The sequence below is a fragment of the Leguminivora glycinivorella genome, chromosome Z (assembly GCF_023078275.1).
Source record: "Leguminivora glycinivorella isolate SPB_JAAS2020 chromosome Z, LegGlyc_1.1, whole genome shotgun sequence".
NCBI lineage: Eukaryota > Metazoa > Arthropoda > Insecta > Lepidoptera > Tortricidae > Leguminivora > Leguminivora glycinivorella.
In genome coordinates this window covers 52,911,635-52,929,030 of record NC_062998.1, presented here as the reverse complement: position 1 = coordinate 52,929,030, position 17,396 = coordinate 52,911,635, and the positions used below count along the sequence as shown (strand labels likewise).

Below are 17,396 nucleotides of genomic sequence, written 5' to 3'. Positions count from 1 at the left end.
TCGATTTTTTAGCGCCACCTATTAAATACTATCATAACTACACTGATGAGGCCTACAAATTTATTTTTTTCAAAATCGGACACTTGGAGGCCTTGAATCAATTTTTTCTTGTTTATATTGACATTTTATTTCAGTTTATATGTTAAAATAATGTACTATTTAAACTAAAAAAACACAAATTGCCAAAATATTATAATTTAATTTGGTCTTACTCTACACTGATGATGCCTAGGTTTGCATAGTTTTTTTTTCATAATGTTTGACGTGACATCATGATATCAAAATAAAGAAACATGTCATTTGTTCTTATAAAAAAAAAAACACGCAAAAATATTTCGTGAAATATTATTTTGGCCACTTCAAAATGCGAAACAGCGTCATTAGTTTTAATAAAAAAATACAAACAGGGCAAAAATTTTTATGGGAAAATATGTTAGTGGCCGTATTATAAGGTCCTAGGTTTGAGTAAGTACTTAAGTTGACAAAATAGCTAATAAATAACTTGCAAATAACCAAAAAATAAAAAAATCCCGATATAGTGGACCGATTTTCATGAAACATGGCTAAGAACGCTCCCGACTAACTCAGCTTTCAAACAAAACTAACTAAGTCTAAATCGGTTCATCCGTTCGGGAGCTACGATGCCACAGACAGACACACACACAGACAGACAGACACGTCAAACTTATAACACCCCGTCGTTTTTGTGTCGGGGGTTAAAAATATAACTCTCAGTTTTCGACAATAACATAATACCTAAGTACATGAAACTCACTAAGTAAAATAGCACTAAAAGTGATTACAATCCTGAGTATAACGGTTTAAGTGAAAATGATTACGGCGACTAGCAATTGGCAAATGGAACAGTAATTAAACTACGTAACATAATGAATATCTTTCATTCACACGCACATTATTTCAGTGTTACTACAGGCCTCTGTAGAACCTTGTCATAGTTAAACTTCGAAGTGACTTCTATGGAAAAGAAAGCACGGTGTAAATAAGACAGAGTTCTAGAGCGGTCTAAGATTCAAAATGATCGTACATCAAAGTAATAAATATACTAGAAGCCGACAAAAAGCCAAAACTCCACAAGTCGTGTATACATATTATTCGCACTTTGACCGCATCTTTAGTAGGAGGTAGGGCATAGCGAATGATATTCCGCTTTGTGTGGTAGGGCACAGCACAGCGGATATCGTCTCGCTCGAATCTAGAGCAGAGCCCAACTGGGGAAGTACCTCCGCCTTACAGAAGACCGCAGCCAAATAGCACTAGACCCTACTCATAGTGTTGTGTTCCTGCCGGTGAGTAAGGCTGCCAGAGCTCAACGAGTGTGCGGTGTGCTGATGACGGGAGGACTTACGGAACTAACTTGTTCCGTCTATTGTCCTTTGAGTCGTCGGCAACCCGAACCCTCCTTGGAACTTGTACACTCCTTTTTGCTGTGTACTTAACACAGCAAAAGGGAGTGTACAAGTTTCTAATGGGGTGGCAACGCGCATGTGACACTGTTTGAGTTGCAGGCGTCCATAGGTTACGGTGACCGCTTTACATCAGGCGGACCGTATACTTATTTGCCACCGACGTAGTATTAAAAAAAAAAATCTATATTTAATATCTGGACTATACGAAGACTGTGTCAAGTCAAAAACATGATAATGGGCATTTTTTAAAATTGGGATCCAAAATTAGTGACAGTTGTTAACAAAAAGTTTTGTGACGACAATTGAGCATAAAATCTGTCTAAAAATCAAATAAACGTTAAAAAAAAAAGAAAAAAAAAAGAAAAAAAAAAGATGTAGATTATCGCTTACAGTTTATGTAATTAACTAAAACAGTATTTTGTATTGAGATTTCAAGCTTAATTTGTCGTCACAAAACTGACAGCGAGTTAACTTTTTGTTAACAACCGTTACTCATTGTGTCGCTTAACTTCAAACCTGGGTAAATCCATTCTGCTTTAAGGTTGAATATATAAAAAAATATAGTATGATCTGAAAGATAATCAACCTTATAGCAGAATGGATTTACCCAGTTAAAAAGTTAAGCGACACAATTTTGGGTCCCAATTTCTGAAAATGCCCTGATGTTGATAAAACTAAATTGACTTTTTTGTTCCCAGGGCTCATACGAACGCGTCCCATCCTCCCCCCAGCCTTCAGTAGACCGTCTGTCTGTAACCTGGGACCCCAGCATGACTTCAGGGGTCAACCTGTTCCATCTGCCCGAGGCAACACCTAGTAATGAAGTTAAATTTACTCCTGGAGGTAATATTGATGAAGATGTGATCATGTTATCCCTTATAAGGGGCTTATAAGAATCTTCCTTTTTTGCGGTCCTGGGCGACCACAGATGTCATATATATATATACCAAAATCAAGCAAACGTATCTACTTAGCGTGTCAAATGAACTCAGTAAAATCCACTGAGTTGTCCGTCTTTATTCGCAGCTTGCAGCTTTCGGGCGTCAATTTATAAGTTGAAGTCAGCAAAAACATAAAGAAATGCCTCGATACGTGATATTTAATTGCAACATAACAAAAATTATGCACACAAGGGCCTGAGACATATTTAAAATCACAGGCAAGTAACAACTTCAGTACAAAGTCTGACACGCTCGGCCCCTATACAAATATATCGTCACTAAGAGTTTTGAATGATTCACGGTTATTTTCATTAGACTTATATTGACCGGGATATAGACCGTGATTACCTTTTTGATTTTTGTCGAGCTCCCGATATTTCGACGCAGTTGCATGCATCATGATCACGGAAAACTGACGAAGGCGGGTGGATGTTAAAGTTGCATAGACAGTGCGCGATCTACCCTCCTTCGCGCGCGTCGGCTGCGTTCACTTTCAGCATTACCACTGGTCGCATTCACACTCGATGGTCTGTCCAAACACACAAAAAGGTAATCACGGTCTATATCCCGGTCAATATAAGTCTATATCGTCACTACTTTAAAAAAATCTCGTATCTCACGCTGTTCCTCAAAGTTAAAACGCAGTAAGTCTATATGCATTCCATACATACATACTACAATTTTCTTTTCATTGACAGACGAAGATACAAGTTTTTTTTAAAGTAGTGACTATATGAACTTGTTTCTTCTATCTGTTAAATCTTGGTTTTGTGTGGGAGACAAATTCAAGGTCATCCCAGTTTAGTTTACTTGCGTCCTTCTCCACTGATCGCCTCCATGTGGTACAAGGGCGTCCCGACCGTCTACAGCCAGGTGATTGCCAGCAGAGACCCTGGTTCTTGGACAGGTGGTTGTGTACTGTGTTAATATCATCTTATCTTAAATCTCCGGGGCCCTTACTAATACACTTCGACCCATCGGGATCTTTTGTGCAATTAGCCCCTACGATCCTAAGATCCTTCAGCTATTCAGGAGCTTCTCGACCATCTCCACGTATCGGACGAGGCTCATGGGTAGCTCTCTGAAGTCCTTTGGTACCAGGTGTGCAGGTAACCTACTCCAAAGTTCTTCATTATTTGTCTGGCGAGGGCGTGACATTCACACATTGTTACTATTGCTCTTAAGGATCTTATACATCAGTATTGGTAAATGGCAGAATAGAAGCATTCAGCCGACCGTTTCTCAGTCACCTGGGACCCCAGTATGTCCTTAGGGGTTAATCTAACCACCGACCAGAGGCAATATCTTGTCATGAAGTCTTTACTTCTCGAGGTAAAATATTCTTCTCTCAATACTGATTTAAATCTTCAATACTGCTATAAGGGTATGGCATAATAATTTGTAGATGGAGCATTCAGAAGAGCTCCTTCTTCCTCCTACCTTATCCCACTTTATGTGGGGTCGGTACAACACTTCTTCCACTTCCATTCTCCTCTATCTTTCGTCATCTCAACACTCACATCTTTCTTCCTCATATCCTCTTTCACACAATCCATCCAGTTTGGGTTTACCCCTCCCTCTCCATCCATCAACCTTCATCTCAACATCATTTTGCCTTTATGACATTCATCCCTCCTCATTACATGACCTTACCACGCCAACCTGCCACTCCTCATCTTTTCCGTTATAGGCGCAACTTTCAAACTTTCCCTAATATACTCATTCCTGATCCGATCATTCAGAAGAGCGTATGTCATAAATTGGGACCCCAGCTCTAGGACTCATTCATTCTAATCGTGCCAGCTCTTTTGAATTGTTTTGTAGACAGACGGTCAACCAAATCTTGTCACTAAAAAAATGTCTTCATAAAACGCGTACCTACCTTTAACGTTGACGGAATCATTGACGAGCCATAACACTTAAAAATGATTGAAAATCTAGGGGCGAAGGTTTATTTCCCGCAGAAAATTTAAATTGCGCTCCATTTTCAGCGCCAAAATCTGGTTGACCGTCTATTTATTACTATAGTCTATTTTTAATCAGTGAAATAAAATCCGAATCAGCCAATACTTCTCTAATAGTCTATTTCGCGCCCGTGGCGTGTCTGCGCGCAATTATCACAGCACTCGATTTGTCTGCCAAAGCGAATGTTTCTGACCCGATTTCTGCATACTTAATTATTTGTGGTGTTCTTTGCCTGAAGGATCCAAGTTCTATAAGGACCAATTTATTCAGAGTAGGGCATTTGACTGCATTTACTTAGTTACTTGTCGCGATGACCAAAGAAGTCTTGCCAAGTCAAGAGCTATGTCACTCGCTTGAGTTGAGAGCGTTTCGTTTCGTGAGCGTTTGTGCCATTCGGCTACGTACCCAGATTTGGTTAGTAGTCAAGTACCCTATTTCTGTTTGGGTTTTTGAAAGGCCTCTTTCCCTTGAAGCATATTAAGGATCCTTTAGACGTAGAAAGCCACATTTCATGCCACTATTGCTAAGCGAACTGTTTCAGTGATTTGTAGATACGATTTTTCTTCATTAACGAAATGGAGATACTTTGCTGCTGTTGCCTTTTTTTGTGATGCTCTGTTATCCATACTAATATTATAAATGGGAAAGTGTGCGTGTCTGTTTGTTTGTCCGTCTTTCACGGCAAAACGGAGCGACGAATTGACGTGATTTTTTAAGTGGAGATAGTTGAAGGGATGGAGAGTGACATAGGCTACTATTTGTTTCTTTTTAACGCGAGCGAAGCCGCGGGCTAAAGTTAGTATTTTATATACCTATATAGTGTCGACCTGTTTGCCTTGATACGCTCTATTATCAAAATTATATTTCGCTTTTAATATTTTCGGAAGCAAAATTGTTTCCTCTTTGGGCGTTACGGCGGCACTTGAACTTTCATTATTAAGCTCAAGATTCTATATAATCGTTCGCTTTGTTCAGTATTCAATTTAAGCTCTCGCTGTAAATGTACAATTTTGCTTCCTTGTAACACAATCTACTATTTTAGCCTCCTCCTATTGATTGTTCTTCAATGAATTTAAAGATTGAAGAACCATTGATAGACTGTGTAAGGATACTCTTATTACCTAGATACGTAGCCGAATGGCACAAACGCTCACGAAACGCAACGCTCGTAGATATCTATCTCCATCGCTCTTGCGTATACGTGCGACAGAGCCAGACTACCTTTCGCGGCGTTTCGTTTTCGTTTAGCGTCGCAGAAAGCCATTCGGCTCAGGCACCTGCAATGAGTGTGCTCGAACATTCAAGGCAAAAAAGCCCACGTCAGCCATCTGAGAGCTCATAACCGTAGACTCTCACTAGCCAGTACATACAAACCCAGTCGCCGAGTCCGAAACCGGCCTGGTGCCGTAGCCGAATGGCATTTCTGCGACGCGTAAACGAAACGCCGCAAAAGGTAGTCTGGCTCTGTCACGCCAATACGCAAGAGCGATACAGATAGATATCTACGAGAGTTTCGTTTCATGAGCGTTTCGTGAGCGTTTGTGCCATTCGGCTACGTAACCTGGACTGGATGAGGATGATGAGACTGTAATGTGCAGAGATCGCACAAAGGCGACATTTATAGTGACTTACGTCATTTTGATGAAATTGAGTGTAAATTGACGCACAAAAATGCGATCTCTGGTAATGTAACATACCTCCACAGACGGCTCCGAAGATGAGGACTACTCCAGCATCAGCGCCGTCCTTCGGCAGCGGCGGTGCAGCGTGCGACGGTCGCGCGTCGGACGGCGCCGGACGTCGTCCCCGTTTCTGCCGGACGAGCCGCGCGCGCGCCGGAGAAGCTCCGCGTTCACTACCAGCTCTGGAGAGTAAGTGGACCAGACTGAGTGGAGCGTGCAGCGGGGAGGGGCGTGCGGCGTGCATGTCAAACAATTGAAGCTCATACAATTGTCCTGAGTCGACGCTGCATAGGTGGACGCACGCTCGTCCGCCCCGCTCCGAGCGAGCGTCCACTCATCAGTACTGATGTTTTAGACTCTTGGCAATTTAAATACTAAACGATTGAAGTGATTATGTTCGGATATGTATTTGACTTTGACTTGGCGGTAATTTTCTTTGCTAAATTCCTTGGATTTTTTTTTAGAAACATCTCCTCCTTGTACGTTAGTACAGGAATCAAAAATCAATTCTTAGATATTTCTTAAATTATTTCAAGGAATAGAATATTTCCAGAGACCCGGGGATGATGTTAAAACGTATTTGTTACATCTAGAGAATGCAGCAAATGCAAATCCTTACTTTTATTTCCAGAACGGCCATATCAATGGATGATCAAGGCGCCGTCACTCAGGAAGAGATTTTCAAGAACATCCGCATGCACAAAGAAGTTCTGAGCTCTGTGAAGCAGCAGCCATTAGATCTGCGGAGGAAACTCAAGCTTGTCCATTTGGTAAGACATTATTTAAAAAATAATATTATAGGTACCACCAAAATATCCTATCGTTCAGCACATACAGTTACTTACTAAATATGAGATTTGCATGCATCTTTATAACTATAATCTGTCTTTACAAGTGAGAAAGTAGGACTCCTTTATCGGGAAAGACTCAATGAAACATTTATTCATCAATCTTTAAATATTGTTTATATTGTTTATCTTTAAATATTGTTTATTGTTATCTTACAACATGCGATTGATCACAGGCAAAACGCTACATCAAGTGTCACGAAGGGCAACTACAAGAACGTCTAGCGCAGTCCAAGAGCACTAGAGACATCTACGCGAGGTTCAACATCTTATTAGCTGCGGTAAGGTTCTACTTATATTCGAGGAGCACGACTGCTGCTGCTCTCGTTTTGAAGGCTTTTCTATCTTCTTCTTCCACTCCTCTCTATCAGCCGTCATTTCTCCGGCTCGAAATGTAATTTGATATTTGCCAGACGCTTTTCAGTGAAGGAAAACGTCGTCAAGAAACCGCACCAATCCCAATAAGGCCTAGTCACCTTCGGGGGCTTCGGGTAGATCAGATGGCAGTAGCTTTTGTAAAAGTGTCTACGACAAATCTTGGGATTAATCGTTGCGGTCCCGAGGCTTCCATGAGCCGTGGCGAATGCTGGGATTACGCAAGGAGAAGATTCTAAAAAAAAATCTACTTATATTTGTTTCAGAAATGGCACCAGCTTAAACGCGAGGCCGCTAACACATCCAACCTGCTGATCCCCTGGGAGCTCCGCATCAAGGAGATCGAATCCCACTTCGGCTCCGTGGTGGCTTCCTACTTCACGTTCCTGCGCTGGTTGTTCTGGGTCAACCTGGTCATTGGCTTCATATTGCTGGTCTTCGTTATAGTTCCCGAGGTCTGTAGTTTCATCATCATTTTTCATCATCATTTTCCTCCATCTACCAAATCATCGCTTCTTCTATTGAACTCTCTTCATTCTTACTTTCCTCCATCTGCCAAATCATCGCTCCGTTCTTCCGTATTTGTTCCTGCGCTGGTTTTCTGGGTCAACCTTCTTTCTTCATATTGCTGGTCCCCGAGGTCTGAAGTTTCATCTCCCTACTATCCTATCGAACCTCATTCCCTTCTCTATTCCGTTTTTCTATCTTACTTTCTTGCTTTCATTTATTTCTTTCTTTCTCCCCACTATTTATAGCCATTATTTCTATCTTTCTTCTTAATGTGCCTCCCTCATCCCTCGGGAGCTCCGCATCAAGGAGATCGAGTCCCACTTCGGCTCCGTGGTGGCATCCTACTTCACGTTCCTGCGCTGGCTGTTCTGGGTCAACCTGGTCATTGGCTTCATATTGCTGGTCTTCGTTATTGTTCCTGAGGTCTCTAAATTTAACACCACTTTTATGTCTATTATCCATCCAACCTTCGTTCCTCCATCTAATAAATCATCGTTTCTTCATCCACTTTTTTCTTTTTTTCTTTATATCGTTCTTTCTTTCTTTTATTCTTTCTTTTTCTTTCATTCATTCTTTATTTTTATCTTTCGCTCTTGCTTTCAACTCACTGTTTATATTTTTCCTTCTTAACTAGCTTGATATTTCATACACATACAATCTCGCCTGTTTCCCAGAGGGGTAGGCAGAGATCACGTATTTCCCTTTAATGTGATCCTGACAAACCACTTTCGCTTCACACACTTTCATTATGTTTCTCATACACGCTCGTCGGTTTCGAGTCAGTATGAACACAAAATATAAATTTCAGTATCTAACTGCTAACAAGAATGAAGATGGTGAAAGAAAGAGGATAACCGATGAAGAAAAGAAGAATGCAACTAATCTGCTCACTCTTTGGGAGTTCGAGGGGTTCCTGAGGGTGTCACCAATTTTTTATGGGTAAGTTGAGTCAATAGCCAACTTATTGCAATGCTTCCAACATTGTCTACTAAAATAAATTTAGTAAATCTTTAATAAATATTTACCGCTTAGGCCTAAACTTGAACTAGTGACCTTTTAGAACTCCAGTCCAATCTTTAACAACTGAGCAACCGATGCTTAATGAAAGCGTGCGATTTTTTTTTCCTTTTTTATAGCAGTAGCAACAACGTCTAATGAAATATTGTTGCATATTCTACTTTGAAAATCCTTCACTGAAAATAGCTATAATTATTTTGATCCACAGGTACTACAGTAGCATAGAACGTTCACAATATAGAATGCCTTTAGCATATTTCCTCACTGGCGTTGTGGTGTACATCTATGCATTCGTCGCCATATTGAGGAAGTAAGTGTCTTCTTCTTCCTCCTCCTCGGTTCTTCATGGCTGAGAGTCGCGACCACATGAGGTCCTTATTTTGTGCACCAAAGCTTTCTATTCAGCACAGACTTCTATAGTCCTAATAATTGTAAAGAAAGTGAACAATACAAGTACCTACAATAAAAGTATGACAGTAAGTGGTAGTGACTACTAAGCGGTTTTCAATTTTATGGGTCACAACTACTTATCGCAACTATGCACCGACACCATTATCCATAGCGCTGACTATCGGTGCTCAAAATACCACTTTATTTCCGCTGATGGATCATATCCGCACTAAAGTTATCATCTTATCCCATTCACTTGGAGTTAACTCAGCAGAGCATGTCTTCCTCTCCCATACACCTCTATCGCTCGCCATCTCATCATTAACTTGCTGTGGTTTCATTATCATTAGGCATCGGAATTTTCATATCTCATTAACCTCTTAACGTCCGATAAAAACTTTAATGTCTAGTTACCATCTCTCTCACAGTCCATGTATTAAAGTCACCACCACATTGTAAATTGCTCTTGATACTAAATTTGGATCCATTTTTTAATTACCTTACTTCAAAAATATTAAAATTATCAGAACTCACGGATCTCCATTTTCAGAATGGCCGAAAACTCTCGAATGTCAAAACTCTCGGAGAAGGAAGACGAATGCATATTCTCGTGGAAACTGTTCACCGGTTGGGACTTCATGATAGGCAACACAGAGACAGCTCAGAACCGGACGGCATCCGTCATTCTCGGGTTTAAGGAAGCTCTTTTAGAAGAAGCTGAGAAGAAGAAGGATGTTAGAAAGTAAGTTTGAACCACCTTTTGAACATACACAGTGTCAGAGAAAGCAATAGGTCTATATAGATCGGGATATAGACCGTGATTAGCATTTTGATTTATGTCGACCTCCCGATATTTCGACGCAGTTGCATGCATCATAATTACGGAAAACTGACGAAGGTGGGTGGATGTCAAAGTTGCGTAGACAGAGCGCGATCTACCCTCCATCGCGCGCGTGGGCTGCGTTCACTTTCAGCGTTACCACTGGTCGCATTCACACTCGATGATCTGTCCAAAAACACTGCACTCACAGTCACTTCACTACGTTTGTTCAATTCTGACTTCACCGGTTTTTTACGCAAAAAAAATCACTGGATTTAATATAAGTCTAATGAAAATAATCGTGAACCGTTCAAAACTCTTAAAACAATAGGTTTTATGACGGTATCAAAGTCTTACGTGGTTCTTTTTTCTTCTATCAACTTCCCAGTAATTTGATTGCTCGAGCTCTTAAGTTGAATTGTATGGCAGAAGGGGTGGCAATATTTGCCTCTGAAATTCCCATGTATGATTTACAATGACTAAGGTGCAGTTGGGTTATTTCGTGTCACAGAAATGCTCGGGTAATTTCGAAAGGGGGATCTTAATATGATGGAAATAATCCTGGTAGCTCACTGCACCTTAGTCTACTTTGTCTTCTACTGGTAGGCAAATACCTTCTTTGTCTTCCGCGATTTATCAAAGTTTTACGCACGCTAGTCCCTGCAAAATATAATTAATCATAGTACTTACTTTGTTAGCGCGATGACCCAAAATAAGTCTTGACTTCCAATTCAAGAGCACTGCTCTTTATTTAAAACTAGCTTCGCTCGCGTTAGAGAGAGACCAAAAGTAGCCTATGTCACTCTTCATCCCTTCAACTATCTCCACTTAAAAAATCACGTCAATTCGTCGCTCCGTTTTCCCGTGAAAGACGGACAAACAAACAGACACACACACTTTCCCATTTATAATATTAGTATGGATTCTCATAGTAAAAACCTTTTTCCCAGCTGGCGTATAATCGCCCGTCGCGTGTTCGTCAACCTGGCTGTGCTTATTCTCCTCGCCCTATCCGTCTTCGCGGTCCTCGAGGTGGTGTCCAGCGACACCAAGAAATCTGGGAGCTGGTGGCACGACAATTCCACCACTATCGTGGTCACCTGCGTGTCCCTAATCTTCCCTGTGTTCTTTGAGCTGCTGGGGTATATGGAGAAGTATCATCCTAGGACACAGCTTCGATGGCAATTGTTTAGGTGAGTTCAAAAATGACAATCCGGTTACTGGTTTTCACACTGTGCCCTAATTTATCCATATCGACCTCAACAAGCTTAAAATCGTTGGATGTCACTCTTTTTAAGTACTTAACTGTTTATCTGTTTAGTCATTATACATTCTTTAGATGTCTACATTTCGATAGCATAATGACACACATTCTATCTGTTGCAGGATCATGTTGTTGAATTTACTCAACTTATTCTCTCTTATATTTGGCTTGTTCTACAAAATCCAAGGTATGTCTAAAGACTTGGAGTATTTGAAACCAAACACAACTGTAGACCCTAATATAACCGCTATTAACAGTACTTTTGATGTAAACGACATTATTTTTATAACAGAAGAGGTTAATTGCTCAGACGTTCAAGCTTGTTTGTCATGTGACATTTGCGTTATGCCCAGTGCGGCTGCTATGATGGCAGTAGCCTCAACTATAGTACAAAATCTAAGAAGAGATAACAAGACATATGCAAAAGCAAATAATTTGTCCCTAAAACCGAAAACTGATTTAAATAAGAATACCATAAAAAACAATGCAAGTGAAACAAGTACAGAAAGTATACTAACTGACAATCTTATACTTGATGTACCATCGAGTACTCAGAGCCAATGGGACATAATACTATCTCTTTCAAAAACGTCTAACGAAAGCGAAGAGGTGAATGATGATGATGATGAATATAATGTTTACGATGACCTAACAACAGATTACACGAAAACGCAGAGTACGGAAACAAGTATAAATATGCGTTCAACTACGGAAATGATACAAGGAAATACAGATGAATCATCTACTTATACATCTACATATGTTACTGACGTAACAGGTAATCATTTTAATTTTGATAATCCTGGGATAGATTGGACTTTCGATTGGATTGACAAAGACGATATGAGCACTACGATACAGGATGACATATCGACATATGTGACAGATAGCACAGTCGATATATCATCATATGAAACTACAACTTCTATTATGGAAAGTACAATTGACTCTACAGGAACGAGTGCGTTTATAACTCAGACTCATTCAGAATCAGATTCTACAAATCCTTATACAAATACTGTCTTTATTGACATAAACAACAATAAAGTTTACAAAACCACCGATATTACTGAAAAAGAAACGGAGTCCACTGCTACAGCACATTTCAGTATTAATGACGACAGAACAACTCAATTTACTACTGAAAAAACTCAAGTTACTACAGAAACAACTCAAATATCCATTGAAACAGCAAAACCAACCTCTAAAACACCCACTGAGTTGACTCCTAGCAAATCCACAGAAACAAAGTCATACTGTCCTTTTTATATGGTCAACTGTACAACGATTTGCGGAGAAAGTAACGTCACACAAGTGATAATAGTTTCCAATTGCCGAGTTGCCGCTGCAAAATGTTATATACCAGAACCGTCTCGATTAAAACTCTAAATAAAAAGAATGAGACTATAAAACCAAACATAACGAACTCTTCAGACGTAGTATATTTCAAAAACAACTTGAAGATGTATAATTTGACGACGGAAACCAGATCGAAGCTGACGAAACTGTGTTGGGAGACAATGCTTGGGCAGGAGATGGTGAAGCTTACTATGATGGATTTGGTAATAACTTATGTTTTTTAATATTTTTCATTTTCGACAGATGAAGTAAAACACACATTATCTGTTTCCTCTGCAAAAAGAAGCCGTTTATCTTTCCCTGCAGAAGATTTTCTTATCTCTTATTTTCTCTATCTCATATTTTATTTAACCTAATTATTATATATATATTTGTGTTATCATTTAGTAACCAATTTCGGTATTTTTATTTCTTATCTTTTACACTTTTAAGTCAAAAAGGTACACAGAACATTATATATCATCTCACAATTCCTTTTTTAGGTATTCCTACTGCTTGGCACCTTGTTCATGGACTTCTTCCGTGCTCTCTTCGTCCGCTACATGAACCGCTGCTGGTGCTGGGACCTCGAGAAACGCTTCCCCGAGTACGGGGACTTCAAAATAGCCGAGAACATTCTACATTTAATCAACAACCAGGGCCAAGTGTGGATGGGCATGTTCTTCTCTCCCGGTCTCGTTTTGTTAAACGTCTTCAAACTTATGATCATGATGTATTTACGATCCTGGGCTGTCATGACCTGCAATGTACCTCATGAAGTGGTCTTCAGGGTTTCCAAGAGCAACAATTTTTATCTAGGATTATTATTAACTATGCTGTTCCTTTGCGTTCTGCCAGTAGGCTATTCTATAGTCTGGGTCAGGCCGTCATGGCATTGTGGTCCGTTTTCTGAATACGGAAGGATATATGAGATAGTTACCAAAAACCTTGCCAAACTATTACCCCCTTCGCTGAACTTTGCTGTTAAATACATAGCATCACCCGCTATAGTAATACCTTTGCTTGTTTTACTAATACTTATTATTTATTATTTGATATCGCTTACAAACTCACTTAGGGAAGCGAATAATGATTTAAAGGTAAGAATTTCAGAATATTATTTTGATGGTCTTAATTCATCCTCTGTTACAATCTAAAAGAAGGTAGTGGATCAACAAAAAATACTTGAATTACAATTATTTTAAGATACTAAATATTTTTCCAAGGAAAAGTTAAGAATTGTAAATTGTAAATGAGCGGAACGAAACTTTTCGTGTTACTGATTGAATCATATAATTTTGAGAAAATTTTTAGCAATGACTAGGTAGTAACTCCCAGTCGCTATTAGATTTATCGAAGTAACCAAGGTATTCTAAAACTCTGCTTTAATATATCTGTTGGTGCCTATTCAATGACATCGATCAACAAACACAAAAATCTTATTACAGATTCAACTACGCCGAGAGCGGACAGAAGAGAGACGAAAGATGTTCCAACTGGCCGACACCAGACGAAGAGGGACAGCCATGGACAACACCCCCTTTGCCAGGTGGAAGAAAGCGCTGCCAGGTTTCCCACTTGGCAAATCTATCGACTCGGATGACAGGAAGACGGTCACTGAAGATGATGGGAAAACACCTGTTAAACCGCTGAAGAAGAAAGGTATGTTATTTTTAGCTTGGAATTTAAATAAGCAGTGAGCTCATTATGTTTATGGTAGTTATGGTCATGATCGATGAAAATCAGCTATCTATATAAACACAGTTGGCCTACGATGCTTCAAATTTTATCATTTATCCATATAGATAAAGAATCCGTCATGTTCTGGCAAGTATGTCAGTGTGAGAGTGACATATGTCATATCCACGGATAAGTGATAAAATTGGAAGCATAATACACGGCAGATCACTGCAATACACATGATAAATAAAATTGACTTGTTATTCCATAGAATGTGTATAGAAACTAACATCTTAAAAAAAAGAATACGTCTCAAAATATATTTATACCCACCATTTGGTACATTTGAAAAGTACGCAATAATATATCGTCACTACTTTTTTTAAAAACTTGTATCTTCGTCTGTCAATGAAAAGAAAATTGTAGTAAGTATGTATAGAATGCATATAGACTTACTGCGTTTTAACTTTGAGGAGCAGCGTGAGATACGAGATTTTTTCAAAGTAGTGACGATGTTCTAGAAGGCAACCCAACAATTATTTTGTTTGTCTGATGCCTTAATAGATTACTGTAACAATAAACGTCTCTTACACAGCGAACATCTTCGCCAAAATCGTCGGGCAAGCAGTTGATAAGAAATCAGATCTCTCCGAAATTGATAACGACCCGTCCATCTCCCCTAACAACGGTGATGAGACTGACACAGACTTCCACGAAACTCTACCAAGAGATGTACTGAAAGCTAAAGATATAACTATAACTAAAACTGACAAGAAGATTGTAGAATTCAAAACGCAAGAGAGCGACGAAAATAAATTAAAAGTTAAAGTTGATAAAGAAGATGATACAGACAAAGCTGCCGTTGAACATAGAAATAATGAAACCAAATCACGCTTTGTTACCACAAAAGTAGATGAAATCAATGAGAAGGCAAGCAAGAAAGACGCATTAGAAAGAAAACAGTCTGAAGTCTCCGTGATTCCTGTTATAACTATAAGCACAACGGAAAGCGACGAAGACTTGAAACGAGAACAGAAAAAGGTTCAGAAGGAGTCAAGTAAAAAACAGCCAGATTTAAGGTCGCTTAGAAGACAAAGCAGCGTCGACAGCGTGAAAGAGAAGACTGAAAAGAAGAAACCAGAGGATGGACATAAATATCAATATTCTCTTTAACATATTTCCCATAATCATCTATAATCAGCTGACGTATGCTTCCAATTTTATCACTTATCCACGTGGATAAAGCATCCGTCACGCTTTAGCAAGTATGTCAGTGTGAGAGTGACAGATGTGTTATCCACGTGGATAAGTGATAAAATTGGCAGCATGATACGCCGGCTGGGCTATTTTTTTTTCCAAAGTTGTCCACCCCACATTTTTTGTAACATGGGTATTATAGATATTCATACTTAGTTTACTCATACTTACTCATACTTACCTTACTTACCTTCCATTCCGTTACCGCCACAAATGTATGAAAAAATGGTAACGGAATGGCACAAAAAAACCTTGCGACACTTTTTTTCTCCAAAGTATTAGGATTGAAAGAGCTCGCGATTCTGAGTGAAAACCACAAAAACTTCCAAATCCAAAAAAAGTGGGGGGGGGGGGGATACACATATAAAACCTTTATGTATTATTTCATTTCATTTGATGTTCACTTCGAACATATTTAGAATTCGAAGATATGGTTGTAATTAGGTACCTATACTATTATTAATATTGTATTTCATAAAATATCTAACTATTATCAGATTATATCCAAAGGTTATTATTTTAATGACTTAGTTGAATAATATAAACAAGTAGTATTATTTTCGGACATAATAATATCATAATTATCATAAAAGATTTGCAACTACAAAGCAGATCAATATGATTTATTGTAAATAACCAGAATAACTTATACCAATTTGTAAGAAAAAATGTAATGTCCTATTACTCCTATTGTTACAAAAATTACTGATTTATTTAACGTCTTTATTATTATACTTTGAAACACAATATTTGTTTTATTTTATCATGGCATGTGTTACTTACTTACCGCAATCTGATAATATACCAGACTTTTTAGTTCAAGTGCGTTTCCACATTATCCGACCGATATTGGACGTCGGAAGGATTTCAAAGGCAAAAATCAAAGATGGCGGTCAATGTATGGGATATCGGTCCTACATCCGATATCGGATCGGATAATGTGAAAACGCACTATTAAGGCTTATACTCAAGGCTACAGACTACAGGAGGCTAAGACGTGGCCTACGATGGAGCGAGCCCGCCAGAAGGTACCTGTTCAAGTGTTCACCCTTTATTTGAAGGTTGCTGGGTTATATATTATGATCCTGACGCTTGCAAGGAAAACATTTTTTATACTTTTGAAACATTTTCCCCCTTATTCATAAACGTACTCTAAAGTTTGGCTGGATGTAACAGGCGTTTAAAGGAGGTCAAAAAAGACGAGTGGCGGCGGTAACAATTTGCGGCGAAGCCGAAAATTGTTATTAAGACGCCACGAGTATTTTTTGACTCAGTTAAACACCGTTGCATATAACAGTTTTTCTACGACCATGCACTTAGTTTTTAATACTTTTCTTGAATAACTTTCGTGAAATTCGCTCTATTTCCTGTATTTTGACGCAAAGGTTTGCACTGTCAGCTCAGCTGCCCAAAGCCTTTATCTTTATCCTTTATTAGCCGCGCGCGTTATCTTTATAATAATGCGTTGCCATGGTTACAGAGCCAAACAATGCGTTTTCAGTTTTTTCGATACTGCGCGCATGCGCGGAAAGCCGGCTTTCGGAATAGACTTTTATGTAGGGTTTTAAAGATCTATGCACGTACCTGTAAATGACGAATAACAGTTCGGGAGTAGAAAAAATTAAATTTAATAAATTATATAAAATTGTTCTATAAATAAATTACAAAAAAAAAGACTAAAAATCGGTCCCAGTGTAGGAAAAGCGTACCTACTAGGAGCACCATTACAGAGCGAGCCTGTGCATACGCACGCGTGGAACCTCACCCACAACTGCGTCGTCCTGCCAAACGCTATCAGCGACGCGTGCGGCGTAAAAGTGCAAGCGTCGTGCTCAAACTTCAAAGTCCTCTCCAAAGCGCGCAACCTCTTAGAAGCAAACGT

General features: G+C 39.2%; 1 protein-coding gene across 1 annotated transcript in view; it reads left to right on the top strand.

The window, feature by feature from the left end:
- The window catches only part of LOC125241714 (transmembrane channel-like protein), a 30,593-nt gene extending 14,848 nt beyond the window's left edge, over positions 1-15,745 (top strand). Inside the window, exons 2-15 of the mRNA XM_048150316.1 lie at positions 2,126-2,270; positions 6,039-6,204; positions 6,647-6,785; positions 7,040-7,144; positions 7,505-7,693; positions 8,557-8,687; positions 8,974-9,075; positions 9,706-9,897; positions 10,926-11,168; positions 11,362-11,551; positions 12,736-12,801; positions 13,081-13,677; positions 14,026-14,239; positions 14,853-15,745. Coding sequence (XP_048006273.1) covers positions 2,198-2,270; positions 6,039-6,204; positions 6,647-6,785; positions 7,040-7,144; positions 7,505-7,693; positions 8,557-8,687; positions 8,974-9,075; positions 9,706-9,897; positions 10,926-11,168; positions 11,362-11,551; positions 12,736-12,801; positions 13,081-13,677; positions 14,026-14,239; positions 14,853-15,430 — 2,985 coding nt within the window. The 5' untranslated portion in view covers positions 2,126-2,197 and the 3' untranslated portion in view covers positions 15,431-15,745. The remainder of the gene's footprint in view (positions 1-2,125; positions 2,271-6,038; positions 6,205-6,646; positions 6,786-7,039; positions 7,145-7,504; positions 7,694-8,556; positions 8,688-8,973; positions 9,076-9,705; positions 9,898-10,925; positions 11,169-11,361; positions 11,552-12,735; positions 12,802-13,080; positions 13,678-14,025; positions 14,240-14,852) is intronic.
- Positions 15,746-17,396: the final 1,651 nt, after the last annotated feature.